The 17427-nt window shown below is 34.4% G+C and overlaps 2 protein-coding genes across 2 annotated transcripts in view; one reads left to right on the forward strand and one right to left on the reverse strand.

Moving 5' to 3' along the window:
- Window positions 1-4910, reverse strand: part of LOC123529266 (calcineurin subunit B type 1) — a 47882-nt gene extending 42972 nt beyond the window's left edge. Inside the window, exon 1 of the mRNA XM_045309525.2 lies at window positions 4779-4910. Within this exon, the coding sequence (XP_045165460.1) occupies window positions 4779-4781 (3 nt within the window). The 5' untranslated portion in view covers window positions 4782-4910. The remainder of the gene's footprint in view (window positions 1-4778) is intronic.
- The window catches only part of LOC123529258 (elongation factor 1-gamma-like), a 30437-nt gene continuing 17822 nt past the window's right edge, over window positions 4813-17427 (forward strand). Inside the window, exons 1-3 of the mRNA XM_045309515.2 lie at window positions 4813-4921; window positions 5062-5211; window positions 15650-15713. Coding sequence (XP_045165450.2) covers window positions 4910-4921; window positions 5062-5211; window positions 15650-15713 — 226 coding nt within the window. The 5' untranslated portion in view covers window positions 4813-4909. The remainder of the gene's footprint in view (window positions 4922-5061; window positions 5212-15649; window positions 15714-17427) is intronic.

Here is a 17427-nt window from a genome sequence, read left to right on the forward strand (position 1 = left end):
AGCACCGACAATCTGTCCACGCTTTGAAAGTGAAATTTACATCCGTATTGTCTATGTATGTATAGTCAGGTTTTTTTTAGGAGATGGGGAAGACGCTGGGCGCTAATCAAAGGGGAAAAATCACGCGAAAGATGCCAGTTTGGGGAAAATTCACAATGTTATATACATCATGTTGTAACCAATTATGCAACATATTTTCGGTCGTCGATCTTTCTGGAATTCTGGAATCCCCGGATAAAGACTGGTTTCCGTCACTGTATGTGGCGAATATACACTAACGGATAATGCCGGGATCTGGTTCCCGTCGTCGTATATAGCGAGCGTTGAATGCTGGGATAATAGGGATTTTTCTAGAGCGGAATAGCAGGGCGCAGCGCCCTGCCCATTTTTAGCGCCGACCTTCTGCCCGAAATCGCCGCCCTTTTGCCTTTCTTCAGCGCCCCTTTGCCCTTTTAGCACCGCCCCTTTTACCATTAATTAAGTATTTCTAAACGAACTGCCCATCAATCATCTGTCAAAATACCATCCCAAATACTTGTCAATCGATACGAAGTTATGACACGCACCAACTATACACAGGTGCTGTGTATTTGCCCGAGGCATGTATAAAGTATCGGCATGCAGACGAGGACCAACCGAATCGTAACAAACAACATTTAGATAGGTCAGCAATTAAAGCAAACTGCAAAACAGAATAAAAAAGGAGAAAAAACATATCTTAAAACCACTTATTAAATGCCGATTAATGGCCAGTAATTATCGGCAATTAGCGTGGCACCTCATGTCAATTTTGTTGTTCACAGTTTGATCTCGGTTGAAGATAACAGTACGCCTATCAGAGTATCTATGATTTTGTTATATTTATTTCATCAAAATACTATTAAATTTGTATGATATAAATTTTGTTTAAAAGAAAATGAACCACTCGATCTTTTGCAGAACGTAACGGCAATCTCAGAATTTAGCGTAGACAGTCAGCGCGTAGAGTAGTTAACCTTTACCAAAATGGCGAAAATCGTAAACAAAGTAATTTTGAAGTTGGAAAATTGTCTACACCTTTGTATAATATGCACCCACGATTCTCGGGGGAGGGGGTCCGGGTTAAAAAAAATGTGTATATATACACACGAGTATCAACGGTACGTTTAGTAATATAATGAATAATGACAGATATGCACCAGAATTATTAAATTATTCAATAGTGTCTTTATGGTATATTTCTAATCAAGAAAACTTTCAAGACAAAAATAATGTATGCAAACATAAAACAAACTGCATGTATTTATAAATGATAAGCATGTTATATATACCAACAGATATTAATGCTTTTTCCTGACATTCAGATTCACTGCAAATCTTTCTGTAGTACCTTTACAATGTAGACATTACAACAAAAACCATGCAAATCTACCTTATGATTTTCGTAGACAAGGGTACGCAACGCGCAAAATGCGCCCTGCCCCTTTTTAGCAGCACCCTGCCCTTTTTAGAGGTCTAGAAAAATCCCTATAATAAGTAATTTACAGTACTAAAGTCCAATGTATTAAAAATTAAACACACTTTTAAACAGTCCATGTACCGTAAGTCCAAAACATTTGTACTAAGTACGGTACGTAACAGAAAATTAAACGGTAAATACATTTTGATTTGTTTTTACACCACTCGGGCACACGCTTCCTGCCGACTTTAAACAAACTTGCAGCAATGTGTTTACAATATACCCTTTTCTTCGGCAGTTTTAAGAACTTATAATTTAAAAGCAGGCACAGCAGCGTGTCAAACCATTGACATTGTGTATTGCGCTATTAGCTACCCGCATGTACTAAGGAAAATGTTATCGGAGTACACAGCTGTTTGGGTCATGACGTAATGTGTAGTGTCGCGAGTGTGTCAAAAAGCCAGACATGGAATACACGAGGTACCGTATTTAAATGCATAAAAGACACACTGCATTAAATTGGATGCCAAATAATTACGTTTTAGGGGGATTAAACAACACAGAAACACTTTACAGCTAGTCTGAACGATGTTTTTAAGTTTTGTGAAAATTTTCATTTCTTATTTTTTTTACCTCAAATAAACGCCCCCTTTGTAACTCCCCCAGGGGCGTTAATACGGGAAAATACGGTATTATTGATTCTGTATATTTTTTAATGTTGCATTGTTCATAATATTTCATTAAATTACACCAGACGAGTCTATGTAATGCATCAGGGAAGTGATTGGTGGTGCAGTTTTTATTACGGTAAACCAATATATCACGTGTTCGAGACTTTTCCTACATTACACTTCAATAAAATAAGGTTGAAATTGTTGCTAAGCGAACGGATGTCATTCGATTAAACTTGACACAGGGACATGTTGAACGTCCAAATATTAAAAAGCGCCCTGTGCAAGTTAAATGTTATTGAACAAAGTACATCTTCATATAATATTATGTCCATGTAGAAGTGTGCTCTTTTATAGTTTTATGAGTAGTCATAATCATAGTTAGTATATTTAGTTTTATATGCTTAAGCCTTATGTGATTTATTTTATTTTAGGTTATTTTATAATGTACTATATCCTAGAATAAATAAATCACACATAACAGGCTGGTAACATTGCCCGATCGGGCTTATGACACAAAAAGTAATATTTCTTGAAAAATAATGAAGATATTTCTTTCAAACTTGGTCAATTTGTTAAGCATAACAAATGATACAAATTAGAATGAAAAAAACTTGGTTGCCTTCAATTTTGATAGAATTATTTCCCCTTTTCAGATTTTTATGATGCATAATCTTTTAAGTCCAAAAAAACAATGTTCTAATGCTAAGTTTAAAACAACAAGAGCACCGCCTTGCGGGTGCTGACGCTCATCTGATTTTTTTTGTGTAATAGAAATATTGTCCTACCCATGATTTTCTAAGTCTAAAAAGGGCCATCATTCTTGCAAAAAGCAGGATAGAGTTATGTTTCTTGATGTACAGTGTCCACTTATGATGGTGAAAAACTGTTGCAAGTTTTAAAGCAATAGCTTTGATAGTTTATGAGAAAAGTTGACTTAAACATAATACTCAACCAAGAAAATGATTTTCTAAGTCCAAAAGGGGCAATAATTATTGCAAAAAGCTGGATGGAGTTATGTTGCTTGCTGTACAGGGTCAGCTTATGATGGTGAACAAGTGTTGCAAGTTTCAAAGCAATAGCTTTGATAGTTTAAGAGAAAAAGTTGACCTAAACATAAAACTTAACCAAGAAATCTGATATTTTCTAAGTCCAAAAGGGGCCATAAATCTTGCAAAAAGCAGGACGGAGTTATGTTTCTTGCTATACAGGGTCAACTTATGATGGTGAACAAGTGTTGCAAGTTTTAAAGCAATAGCTTTGATAGTTTAGGATAAAAGCTGACCTAAACATAAAACTTAACCAAGAAAACTGATTTTCTAAGTCCAAAAGGGGCAATAAATCTTGCAAAAAGCAAGATGGAGTTATGTTTCTTGATGTACAGGGTCTGCTTATGATGGTGAACAAGTATTCCAAGTTTCAAAGCAATAGCTTTGATAGTTTAGGAGAAAAGTTGACCTAAACATAAAACTTAACCAAGAAATCTGATATTTTCTAAGTACAAAAGGGGCCATAAATCTTGCAAAAAGCAAGATGGAGTTATGTTTCTTGCTATACAGGGTCAGCTTATGATGGTGAACAAGTATTCCAAGTTTCAAAGCAATAGCTTTGATAGTTTAGGAGAAAAGCTGACCTAAACATAAAACTTAACCAGGCAACGCCGACGCCGACGCCGACGCCGACAACCGCTCAAGTGATGACAATAACTCATCATTTTTTTTCAAAAAATCAGATGAGCTAAAAAAGGGTTAAATGGCTTTCTAATGCTCTATATTATTGCGCCAGTACACGAATGTTAACATTTTACTCTGCTTTCACTTACAACATTATAGAGAAATGTTAGTCCTAAAAAATTGCTCATACATCTGCACTAGAAACAACGTATTTACCCTAAATATATAGAATAAAGGTATTGGCGCACAAGTTTGGAGCACTAGAAAGCCATTGAACCCTTTTCTGTTTTAAACATTGCATTAAAACATAATATTTTTGGACTTCAAAAATTATGCATCATAAAAATCTGAAAAAGGGAAGTAATTCTAACTAAACTGAAGGCAACAAAGTTATTTCTATCTTGATAAGCATTATATGTAATGCTTAATGAATGGACCAAGTTTGAAAGAAATATCTTCATTATTTGTCAAGAAATATTACTTTTTGTGTCATAAGCCCGATCGGGCAATGTTACCAGCCTGCATAAGTAATACAGATTTGTACCTTCTTTTTTATTTCTGGGTAAACTATACGCTGTTGTATAATTTGTAGAGACCAAGATAATATTGAGAGTGAAATGTCACCTCTTTAAGAAAATGGGAGTGAACAGTCAGGGGAGGAAAAGACTTTGACATGAAAGACTTCAAAGAGCTTGGGAGTGAGAGCTGACAGCCTTGCTTTTCATATTTTTCTATTTAATGTCCCTAATTGTGTTACATCAGGGTTTGGATACTATTCTTATCTAAACTGTGTCATCAGGTGGGATATGGAAATAGTTTTGTTGACGGTAAATAAATTTAATCATTCCCCACCCACTGTTTCAAACAGGCAATAAAAGAAAACAGAGGATTTTTTTCCTGCATATTCAAAGTTTCATTCTATTTTCACAATTGCATTTTGTTCAGATTAATCCCCCGAATTTTCAAAAGTTTATTAGCGTTTCCATTAAAACTTACCATTTTAACAACGTAAATCAGATGCTGAAAAGTTACTCCAGTTGCTGCAGAAACATCCGGGCGCTTCCGAATACTTGGCTGAATTACGCATGTACGGAAATGAGAAACAACTTCCTTTTTGAGCCGGTGTAATGGCGTCTGGAGTAAGTTTGCGTGGCAATCCATATAAATCCAAGTTAATCTGTGTAATTCTGCCATCAATCTGGATTTTCATATGATCTACATTTAAAATAATTTTGAAACAAATAAACAGTGCCCTTCATTTTCGTCTTTCTTTTTTCAGAAACTGTACACATACCCTGGAAACTTCAGAGCTTTCAAAGCTCTGATTGCTGCTGAATACAGTGGTGCAAAAGTCACAGTAGACACCAGCTTTAAGTTCGGCGAGACGAATAAATCACCAGATTTTCTAGCAAAGTTCCCAGTAGGAAAGGTATAATCATCCGCATTTTCAAAAAGGATATGATGCAATTTTCTGCAATTTTACATAAAATTCGGTACAAGAGTCAGTTGCTTACCTTATAAACATGCGATAGTCAGTAGGCGTTTATCCGCACATTAGAGATAGCGCCAATTCATTTCGCTTTTGTCAGGCTGGGGAACACTCCCGATCGAGCTATAATAGCTCGTTCGGGCTATAATAGCCCCTTCGGGCTATATTACAATGAATGAAAACCTGCTAAATGGCCCGCTTTTCATAGTTATCCGAAATATCGAATAAAACCGGAAACTATGCCACTTATACTTTCAGTATGGAACCTAAAACAGTAACTTTTTTCAACATTCAGCCCCGACGGGAATGAGAAATATTGGGTTAAAAAACACAGATTTTGAGAATTACCTACGAAAATGTCCCGTTTCTGCATAAAAATACGATTTCTGTAGGAGATCTTTCCGCACACTGCAACTCTTTAATTTTGGAGGAGATCCGCTTGACGGTTACCTACATTTTTGATCAATTTAAACGAAAATCTTTTGTTTTAATTAATTAGTGTACAGGGACTGGCCAAATGTTGATTGCAACGTATTTTAAGCTAAAAAGAAAGCTTGCTTTACTCTACAGGTTAACATGTAAATATATACTAATATAGTAAAAAATAATTCGTTTGTTTTATATGATACCCCAGAATGCACGGGTTTGTTTATATGAATAACCTTGAAAAGCATTGAAGATGCCAGGCTCTTGTTCATGTAGAGAACATAGTAAATTTAGCGGTGGTGAATCAAGTTACCTCCATAAAATAAGTAATAAGAAAGTAAAAGCAGATATTTTGAATTTTATGAAAACGAAAGACCTAGTACCAAGAAATTGTACTGCTATATGCCAAAAATGTATTGACTTTGTGCAAGAAACTCTTATCCCTGAAGAAAGTTGTAAAAGAAAGAATGGCTTTCTAGGTGACATTATAACAGCTATTTCTTCGGGGGATTTAAGTAACAATGAGATTGGTGACATTGCTGAGGCAATAGGTTCACGTATATGCAAGGATATTGACATAGATGTTCTCAATACAACTTCTGATTATAAAACCCCGCCTAATTTGACCTCTTTTTCTATCTCAAAATGGCTACAACAGAGAAACAATGTGTTGATTCGTTTTTTGATGTCATCAGCAGGGTGTTTATCTGCAAAAAATATTAAAAAGGAAGCATGTATTGCCAGTGCAGTTGATAGTGTGTATAAAGCCAGGAGGCTGACTTATGTTGCCCCCTTCCCTTTTTGTAATAATCTGATTGCGTATTACATAAGTGGTAGCAAACTTATTGGGCCAAATGAACAGCCGACAGCACCCTTGCGGCAGCTACAATACTTTAAAAAAATGGTTGAATTCAGTAGCTTCACAACCGTTACAAACAAATACTCAAGGTGACATTATATCTTTTTTTGATAACAACCAGACAATTGCCAGAAACTGGCGTGTTACATTTGGGCATAAGACCACCGCCTCTGTTATTACCATGGTATTAAACATTTTTCCAAAATTAGCAACTCCATACAGAATGATGCTAATAATAGTCCCAGACAATGGCTATATGTACCAAATGACAATGCCACTATAGAAAGATTTATGGAAGCGCTGAAAAGGGACGAACGTAATTTCGATAGTATACGCAACAGTTTTCTGGCAGAAAGACTAGAAAAGGTCATTACTGAAAGGCGAAATTATGATGAGGTGCAGGAAAAAATTTATGGTAAGCTTGTCACATCATTAAAAATAGTACTATTAAGTGAAAAGTGTAATTATAAAAAGTGCAATACATTGAAACTTAGATCATACACCACCACTATAATTTGGCGTTTGATTTTCTAGCTGATTCTGTATTTTGTGAGTTTGACTGAAATTATTTCTTTTGCATCAAAGTTTACATGTAATTTTCTTTTAATTTTGATTTCGCACTGACAATATTCTTCAAGAAAATGTAAGTAACAGACATTTAAAATCGGTCCTGGTGTGTGCTGTGGCCATTGAAAACAGATCCATATTATATAGAATAAAGAAGAACTACTATTTAGTGTGTTATAACCTTAATAGTTGGTTCACTCTTACTGTTGTATTTAGCATGCGTGAAGCAGGGAACCATATATCAATGTAATTAACCCCAATGTTTCATAATTGACGGAAAGCTATACTTATAGTAATGATACAATGAAAAAGTAGTCAAGAAATATGTGTGCTTTGTTATTATTCATATTATTGAAAATTATGGTATACATTCTGATAAATGAGAGTGAATGACTTTAATATATACCTTTGATATGTTTAATGTTTCTATTTTCTCTAAATATGGTTAAAATAGTATTTTATGACAAAATATATATCTTAATTAACCATTATGTAGGTTTCATTGGACCACGAATAAAAAATGCATCAGAAGATCCATATGCATGGGTCCCAAGTCAACACCTGCATGAAAAACCTACAATTTCAGTCGGAGAACCAGTTATGTGTAACCCATGCTCATATGAATCAGTGAAAAAAAGTACTTCAGGTAATAATTGCAGGAAAAAAAGTTCTTTTTGGTATTTATGTCGTCTTTTTAGTAGTTTTTTAATGGTGCATACAATTCTTTTATAGACGTTTTAAATACGTGTTTTTGCATATGGACGTCTTTTACTTCATTTTTGAAGACGTCTTTTCCGTCTCTTTAGGTTGTTTTGAAAAGGTGTCATAACGTATTTCATATAGGTCTTATGACGTCTATTGAAAGAAATGTTTGTTCTGTACTATAATGAGGCCTTTATGAAATAATAAGATATTATAACATTTATATGATAATAAGATATAACCTTTTTGAATATGAATTACTACCATAATACAACGGATGAATGTTTTGTATTTAATGCATTGATATTTTTTACTTATGCATAATTTGTGATCAGCATGGATATTTTTATATTCTATATAGCATTTACATAACCAGAGTCTTGGTAACAGGCAATGGATATGTGCTGGTTGTGATGGCCTGCCGTACGTTTTGGGCTCAAGGCTTATAGAAAAGCATGAAGAATTACGTGATATCCTCCTCATACCTGGACATGGTCATATGGAAATGAATGCAGTAAAGGCTTGTTTCAAACTTTTATGGGATGTATGTCTACAAGACTTAGCCAAAATGTTAGGATATCGTTCGCCGCGTGCCCTGATCTGTTGCAAGAGTTGTACAGATCATCACAAAGCATGGATGATTCTTAATATATTTCTTCAAGGTACTGTAGATGAAGTATTGACAACATATATAAAGTATTGTACCAATGAACGTCAAACTCCATCTGTCACTGGACTGTACCAATACATATCCATTAGTAAAGACAAAAATTTCCGGTTTTTGTGCGATGCAACTTTCAATATCGTTTTAGCAGTATTTGTTTTCAGGTCCGGAGTTCGTAGAAATAACTCAAAATTTATTATGGCAGGTAAAAGTAAGTTCATTAAACTATTTTATGGCTTCAATCATACATATTACCAGGAAATAGTATACAGAGACCTTAAAACAAGAACATTAGCTCCACAGGAAGTAAAAGAGTTTTTGGAAAAAACTGAATCTTTCTCTGTGTCTGGCCATGAAAGCAAAGGCGAAGGTGGTGATTTTGTTCTAGAGGCAGTTAATGGCAAATCAAAGCGCTGGTTGCCACCTGGAATACCACAGCACCAGCATTGGTTGCAAGTTTGCAGAAATTTGGACTTGCTTGATAAGGTAAGACAGTTTTTTTATATTGTCATTTGATTGCTTGACAATATTACTAATTATAAACAGAAATGATATAGCGAAACAGATTGTACGGAAATAAAGATCACATTTTCCATATACATTTTCTTGTAAAATTCAAATATCCTAGTAATATTTAAGTGTTACAAAACATATCAATAACATTATATAAAATTTTTGATTTATTTTTTCTGATACAGATTAGAGAAAACACCTTCAAAGAAACAGGAATGAACGAAGAATCTAAAGGGGTATATCAGAGAGATATAGAAAAGGAAATATTAGAATGGCGTGTGAAACTTCGAGCTTCAGGATATATTAGCAATACAGCAGATGAAAATAGGTATACTTCATTCATAATGTTATTTTCAATATTAAGTATTTCTTAATATAATATACCTATTAAACATTCATAACGCTTTATGTTTTAAAACATGATGATGAAATCGTTGTCAAAATATTGTAATGAATAATTGCATAGGTATCATACGGTTAAATTTTATATTTCACATGCACTTTTATAGGTAGATTAATAAAGGGAGTTAATAGAAATTAATGTATTCGATTATTTATAATATGTATGTCAATAATCAGATTTTACTTAAATATTCCATAAAAGAACAAACGGGAGTAACGTTTCAATTATAAATAAATAAAAAAGTCAATAGTATAACAATTATTGATAAAAAATCATTATGTTCTTTTTTTTTTCAGTAATATTTAATAATACACTTACTTTAAATAAATAAATGTATAAAAAAAATGTAATATCGTTTCAGTTGCCATATATCTGTATCTGGTGAAAATTTAGATAAAACGCTTGTTTCATTTGAGAGACAATGCAACACGAATATAAATGATTATTACAATGAATTGATCAAAGGAGGATTACCTGGAAAAGGTGTTTCCTTAACGCCCGTTTTTACTACTCCATTGGACAGAACTAAATTTCACGACATTAGAAAAAAAACAAAATTACAGATAAGTGAAATCATTGAACAGGCTATTAGTGACATACAAAACCACGGTCACACAGATGAAGCATTCGTTTTAGAGGGTCAGTGGCAGAAGATAAAAGGTAAAATTATTCTTATTAATTTATTTCATAAATTTCCGAATGTGTTCGGGACAGAAAAAATTAACATCATCAAGATCACTGTCGCGCTTAACCACTATTCCTACACATAATGTGTGGACCCAATAATCGCACCCTTTTCTGTATTCGCAATTAAGCCATACATCATTCTTCTTCCCGACACTTTTCTTGTGGCAAATGTCACATTTAGATTTGATTCCTTGGCATCATTATTGCCCAGATCTTGAACTTTAGGTTCCATTGGAGGTTCTGGATATTTAGGTTCTTCGTTTCCCAAGACCGGTTGAGGATCATTGACAGGTAGTATGTCTGATGTTGGGGCTTGCTCTGCTGCTGAGGATGGTGGGGATTGATCTGACATAGTTTCATTCTGTACTGCTAAGTCTCCTATAAAAATGTAATTTTAAGGTTATTCTGCACTTTTCATAAACATGCTTTGATGCCGTAACGTCAGTTATATGGCTAGCTTAGTATAATATATGGACATATTGTACGGAAAGTTCTTATTATAGTAGTATATAATTATCTAAATTGATGTTTATGTCTTAAATAATCTGCAAATATATGCACAAAACATTTTCCTTTCATTTGTCCTAACCACCTAGTTTTTTACTCCAGATGAACCATATTCAAACTTGACCTTATTTCACCAATTTGAAAGCAATAATTCTGAGCAAATTTTATGAAGATCATTAAAAAATACAGTCTATATTGAATACACATACTTTTTATTTTATTTTGCCTAGTGACCTAGTTTCTGACCCTAGATGACCCATATTCTAACTTTACTTTATTTATGAATGCAATAATTCTGACTAAATTTTTATAAATATCCAGTGTAAAATGCAGCCCCTATTGCGTACATAACATTTGATCGGTTGGCCTAATTTTTGACCCAACATGACCTATATTCATACTTCTCCTACATTTCAATCAGACAAACATTCTGATCAAATTTCTTAAAAAACTACCGTGTAAAATGCCGCCCCTATTGCATACATAAGGTTTTTGTTAGATTTGACACAGTGACCAAGTTTTTGACCCATTTTCTGACAAAACTTAATGAAGATAAGTTGAAAAATACAGCCTCTATCGAATACACAATCTAAATGTTGACAGACAGACAGACAGACAGACGACAGATGACGGACGCCGGACATCGAACGGTCATTAAAACTCATCTGAGGATTGCTCAGGTGAGCTCAAATGTGTGAGGCATCATTATTTAAAGTCAATGGAGATAAAAATCAAACACACAAGTTCATAGTTTTAATAATCGAACTATCTAAGCATGTTATGAAAGTTTTAAAATCAGTGTTTAAAAAAGAAATGTTTTAAAATGAATTGACCCGAACATACTGAACTATATTAAGTAAGTGATAACATGTTTGTCATAGATAAATTTTCTATAAAAATCTCAAATAGTACCATTTTCTGCATGTTTTGCTTCTTTCCCATCTGACTTGAAAATTCCACTGCTACCAGTCGGGGTTTTCCATCTAACCACAAATTCTGTCTTGGTCAGTTTTGATAATTGTTCCATCTGAAAGAAAGAAAATGAAAATAGATTTAATATTCTTTTACGCCAACAAGACGTTTTGTTAAAATAAAAGTAAATGTTATTTGTCACTATAATGGTAGATATATTGTTTTGAAATATCACATAAGGTTATGTTTTATTGATTTGTAATGTTTAAATACATCTTATTTTATCATAGTGAAAAAGAAAGACGATATGCTGATGTTTTATAAAGAGGTTGTGGTCGCTCTAGAAAATGCAACGAATGTAGAAAGTGATGATGGTAATACTTTATTACCTTACTAAAGATGGTAGCCCTTCTTTTACTTAGAGTTTGTGACCTCTTAAGGGGGTCATTTAAATACTCCATACTGATATGTCCCGTGTGGTGATTCTTGGCACGTGAAGGTTGGCCATGAACATTATTGCCTGGGTTGTTTCCTTTGGTTTTCTAATTGTAAAAAATATTATAGATCTTTTTGTAACATTTTATTTACAAAACTATGCAGTCATTCATTATATAAAGAGTGTGTTGTATGAATTGTGACTAAGCATTAAGACATTTTCATTCATTTTTCAGAAATGGAAGAGGAGTCAGATGATAACGAAGACGAATAGAAATGTTATAGATATCTTTATAATCTGTGCTATATTATATCAATGGTAATATATAAAAATATTTCAAAGATTAAAGTACAACTTACAGCCATAATATTATATTCCAGCAATTGCCCTCTGTGATGTTTACAGATACAGGAACAACGAAATACTCGTGCAAAAAACATCACGTGACATATAAGCTTGAAAATATATTTATTTATTTTTTTTTAAAATATCCGATTTTACATATTGTAAAATTAAATTTTAAAACATATGAGCACCCACTGTACATTAATTAAGAAAAACAAAAGAATTCGTTTAATCAAAACATTTATTTACGTAACCTTCAAGCGGAATTTCCTCCAAAATTGAAGAGTTGCAGTGTGCGAAAAGATCTCCTACAGAAATCGTATTTTTATGCAGAAACGGGACATTTTCGTTGGTAATTCTCAAAATCTGTGTTTTTTAACCCAATATTTCTCATTCCCGTCGGGGCTGAATGTTGAAAAAAGTTACTGTTTTAGGTTCCATACTGAAAGTATAAGTGGCATAGTTTCCGGTTTTATTCGATATTTCGGATAACTATGAAAAGCGGGCCATTTAGCAGGTTTTCATTCATTGTAATATAGCCCGAAGGGGCTATTATAGCCCGAACGAGCTATTATAGCTCGATCGGGAGTGTTCCCCAGCCTGTTTGTAGCATATACTGTTGCAGTGGGCAACAGGCTAGGTGTTCAATTGGCTTCCCGGCACTGCCCAGGTCTGTCCTGCGTACATGGATGTCTGCGAGTGTTGCGAGATAGGCAGAGCTGCAAACCATATATTTTCGCGACATAATTTTGTAAACTATGCAAATTCATATTTTATTCCGACAGTTTGAAGAATAAGTAGAGCTATCCTACTCGACATGCTCTTAGTCCAAATAATTGTACTCGAGAGTTGAATATCGTTATATTTTTTTGACTTGTCGATATCCGCCTCCGAGTACAAACCAGAAAAGGTAAAGAATGTGATAGCACTGTCCTCTTCTTTGCGTAAGTAACACCCAATGGCAGGGTTAGATGCTTACTTTTTTTTCTAACAATCCTGGCGGGATTCCTCCTTACAAATTCAGCTGTCCCTCCCTGATTTCAGGAATCCCTCCCATTTTCAGTGATTTTATCGATTGTTAACACTGTTTAAAAAGATTCAGTAAACATATATAACCAAAGCAAATACATCTTTCTTTTATTTTTATTTATTGAACTTTGAAAATCACGCTTACGTTGGTTTTTTTCGTAATCACGTTGTGTTTCCAAACGCTGATCTTTTGTTTTTGGCTTTTTAATGGCTGGTTCCGTAACGCCATCGATAAATTTCCACATGACTTTTTAACAGGTAAACAAATAATCGCGAAAATATAGGACAACCGAAAGCGAGGCTACATGGTAAAACCCCATACCCGGACCGTACCATACATGTTAGACTGGTACCCGCTGTCTCTTCTGTGATTTCACACTATATATTTTATAGGATGCGGAACCAGTCTACGTACATGTATGTATTCGAGAGTAAACATCCAGACTGTGGTTAGAACAGATGTCGACTTCGAAAATCGTTTCAAAGCAAGGTTTTTCTGTCATTTTGGTATTTTTGATAAGTTTTTTTAGCTATATTGAACTGAAAACTTACTGTCCCGATGGGACAGCCAGCTTCCAAGTTCAGAGGCCCTCCGCTAAAATAGGTGTCCTCCGGATCGTGGGACTGCGTTAAGATCAAACCCTGAATGGAATCCGTTGGGCGGGAATTATGTTATAATAATGCAACGGATAAAAAAAAGAAATACATACATAGAAAGCCTGTAATTTTTCCTTTTCAATGATGTATATATTACCAAGATTTCTTGAGAAAAATTCAAACTATGGCAGTTAAAAAAATGCCAAGGTTTAACACAAGTTTACTACATATTGGAAAATGGCCGATCACCGGTAAACACATTACTACACGAAGCGTTTTCATTGGTCACGCCTCCGACCGCCATTACATGAAGACGATTGAAACGTTAGAGGTTTAAATTTTTTACAACAGAAATTCTTAATAAATATGTCCTGTTCTTATGTTTTTTATTTACTATTTATGATTTAAAACAACAGGTAAGCAGTTAGGGCTAAAGAAATATCGTGTCTACTGATAAATCGTAATTTCAATCGACCATAGTTTCCACCACAGTTTTGATTGTTTCTGGTTGAGACCTCTAGGTAGACAACGTAAAATATCAAAATGTAAAATCGGTCTACTCGAGGTCTCATTATTTAGACTAGACATGCTCTAGGAGTCGGCGTTGTCAAAATAATTTGACAGTCTGATTGTTTTGATATTTGTGACGGGCACTCTGTCAAAACTTCAAAGGACCAAAATAATGGTGGATAAATCACAGTACACAGTCCTGTAAAGTTATTGGTTTTATTGCTTGCACATAATAGTGTGTAGACGTGATAAACGTTATTCGTGTACAGTACATACATAGGTTTAAATCACCAGAAAATTCGTAATTTTTGAAATCATATTTGATAATTTTTACATAAATCCAGTGCTTTGCTAGAAAAATCCCTATAAATGTATCATGAACTTCATTCCAGTGAATAAAACATGATGAAAAATTAATGCTTATTTTATCTCTCATATGAATTGCTGCAATGCAGGACACAAGTCTGCATAAAAACATGTATATGCAAATTTCAGTAGTTAAATAGAAAAATTTCAGATCTGCTATGTAGTTTACACCCAAATTTTGAAATGTACCCCTATTTTGCAAAGGTAGGGGGTACATGTACCCTTAATTTTAAAAATGAGTGGGCATGCTGATGGCTTTGAAAATTTGCTTACCATCATGGTCTAACATTGCCATATAGTGCAAGACTTGTCCAAATCCACAAATACAGGTACATTCACTGTTTTTCTTATCTATTTTCCTTCTTTTGTCTGAAAATCTCTGGTAATATTTTGACCCCTTACTTCCATCAATTCGAAAAGTGGAGCGTGCTGTCAACAGACAGCTCTTGTTTTTGCAGCTCACATGCAGCATACATCGAAGCGTTCGTTATAATAAAATGGCTAGATTTTTTTCTCGGCACTCACCTGACCAGCATGTCCTGGGTTGAGTGAAACTAATTGGACCATAGGTAGCAGCAATTCAGTTCAATTCAATTCAATATTTATTCATTGTTGGTAAATTAACTGGATAAGACATTGTTGATTAATCAGTAAATGAGGTTGACTTTTTAATCTCCCAGGAACATTAAAGGCTTTGCAGAACCTTCAGTGTGGTAGGTATTTTGGTGTTCTTTCTTAAGAACACTCACTAGATTGCTATTGCCCTGTGTTCCTATTTGTATTTTCAGCAGACCCTGGGTCAAATATGATGTGTATCAAGGAAAACCTTGTGTACCATTTTTCTTCAATTTTTAGGTACCAGCATTTGAAGCAAGTAATGGTGACTGTGTTTTTGAAAGTAATGCAATAGCTCACTATGGTAAGACCCTTTTTAACATTCATATAGTTTATAAATGTCCAATTATATTCATAAATCAGGACTCACACTAGTGGGCAACTTGAGCGAAATCATTGCTCTGGTGCTTCAGACTTCACCTAAATGTAACATCAAGTCGCCCAATTGTTACTAATTACTTTTCATTGGACTGTCAGCGTTTTTTTTTTTTCACCAAAATATTCCGCGAAATTCAGCCCCATTCTCCCCTCAAAAAGGTATGTTTTTTTACCCTTTCCGATGCGTAAAATTCCCATCCGAAAATAAGAAAAAAGCCAACCAATTAAATTAAAATTCACTAGTTTATTTTATTTATTTCCATACAGAAGTCAGTTCACCGCGGTATCTCACATTTTGTTTACATCAGCGATTTGTTCCTTCTTTATAAAGGTCCGGTAAACGGACCTTTTCCCAATTGAAAAAAGGTATCTTTTTTCCCAATTCTCATCCAAAATGACCCAGACACACTGATTGTATCGTAAAAATTTACAAAACGCACGAGGCCGAGAATGAAAAACTTCCATTCTGACGTTAAAGAATAAACCCCGCCCGCCAGTATTTCCGTAAAAAAGACGGCCCGGTTTACCAGGGCATTCAGTAGACCCGAGGTCCCAGGTTTTGACCCACGAAAAACCGAGAAAAACTCGTATTTGACCCACACATTATATGCCTCGTGTGTCGGTTTGACTCGCGGAAATTGTTTTGATGCGTCTAATTTCAAAAGTCCTGCCCCTTGTCAATCAAAATCCCAGAGAATTTCAATACTGTTTGCCAGCATGAGTGGAAGTATAGCAGGAGGCGAAGCATCGTATGTTAATTAGCTACTGATAGATGTCAATCACGCCACACGCCGACTGACACGTGATCATCTCGCGGTTTGTATTTAGCACAATGCCGTGTCATTATCAACGGTGTCTATTGATAAATGTATAACAGTTAATTGATAAACAATGCAGCCTTACAGTATCGTGTTTGTACCACTTTAATTAGCGGTATACAGCTTATGTTGTATTGTAATATGTCTTGCCAACTTAAAATAACTACAAATTGGATAATTAAAATCATTATTTTGTGTCCTCGATACGATTACGTAAGCCGGTCAACCGTTACAGTCTATAGCAATTTTATTATCATTTCCGAGGCTTTGTTTGGTCCAAAGCAAATTATATGCTGTAAATAAGTAGAAATTATAAGTACTGAATAGGTATGGTGAAAAAACAACAACTTGAAACAGGTATTTTATCAAGAATTTAAAATGTTAAATTTCGTTTTACATATTTGTCACCCGTTTTCGCGACCGTAATTTTCGGACATTTCCATCATTTCTTACAAGATTTTTCTAGTACAATCTAAATAAAAAGCCAATACAAAGTCTGCATGTAAGAAAAATATGAACACTGTTGTAAAAGCAGCTCTTATTTTGAAGCATTCAGTATAGGTTGACCCCAGAAATGTTGATCTTGACTCTTGAAAATCTGATTTTGACCCTTGAAAATTTAAACTGAAGAGTCAATGACTATCGAGTTTCAAAACTTATGTTACTCTGTACAGAGGGTCAGACCCCTCTTACAGGAACTCAGACAGCCAACAGTTGACAATTTCAAGAATATGAAAAAAGGGACATTTCACTATAAATCATTCAACCATTCATTAATATGTTTATTGGATGATGTTTACATGGAATTAAAGGAAGAAGAGT

The sequence above is a fragment of the Mercenaria mercenaria genome, chromosome 1 (assembly GCF_021730395.1).
Source record: "Mercenaria mercenaria strain notata chromosome 1, MADL_Memer_1, whole genome shotgun sequence".
Lineage (NCBI taxonomy): Eukaryota > Metazoa > Mollusca > Bivalvia > Venerida > Veneridae > Mercenaria > Mercenaria mercenaria.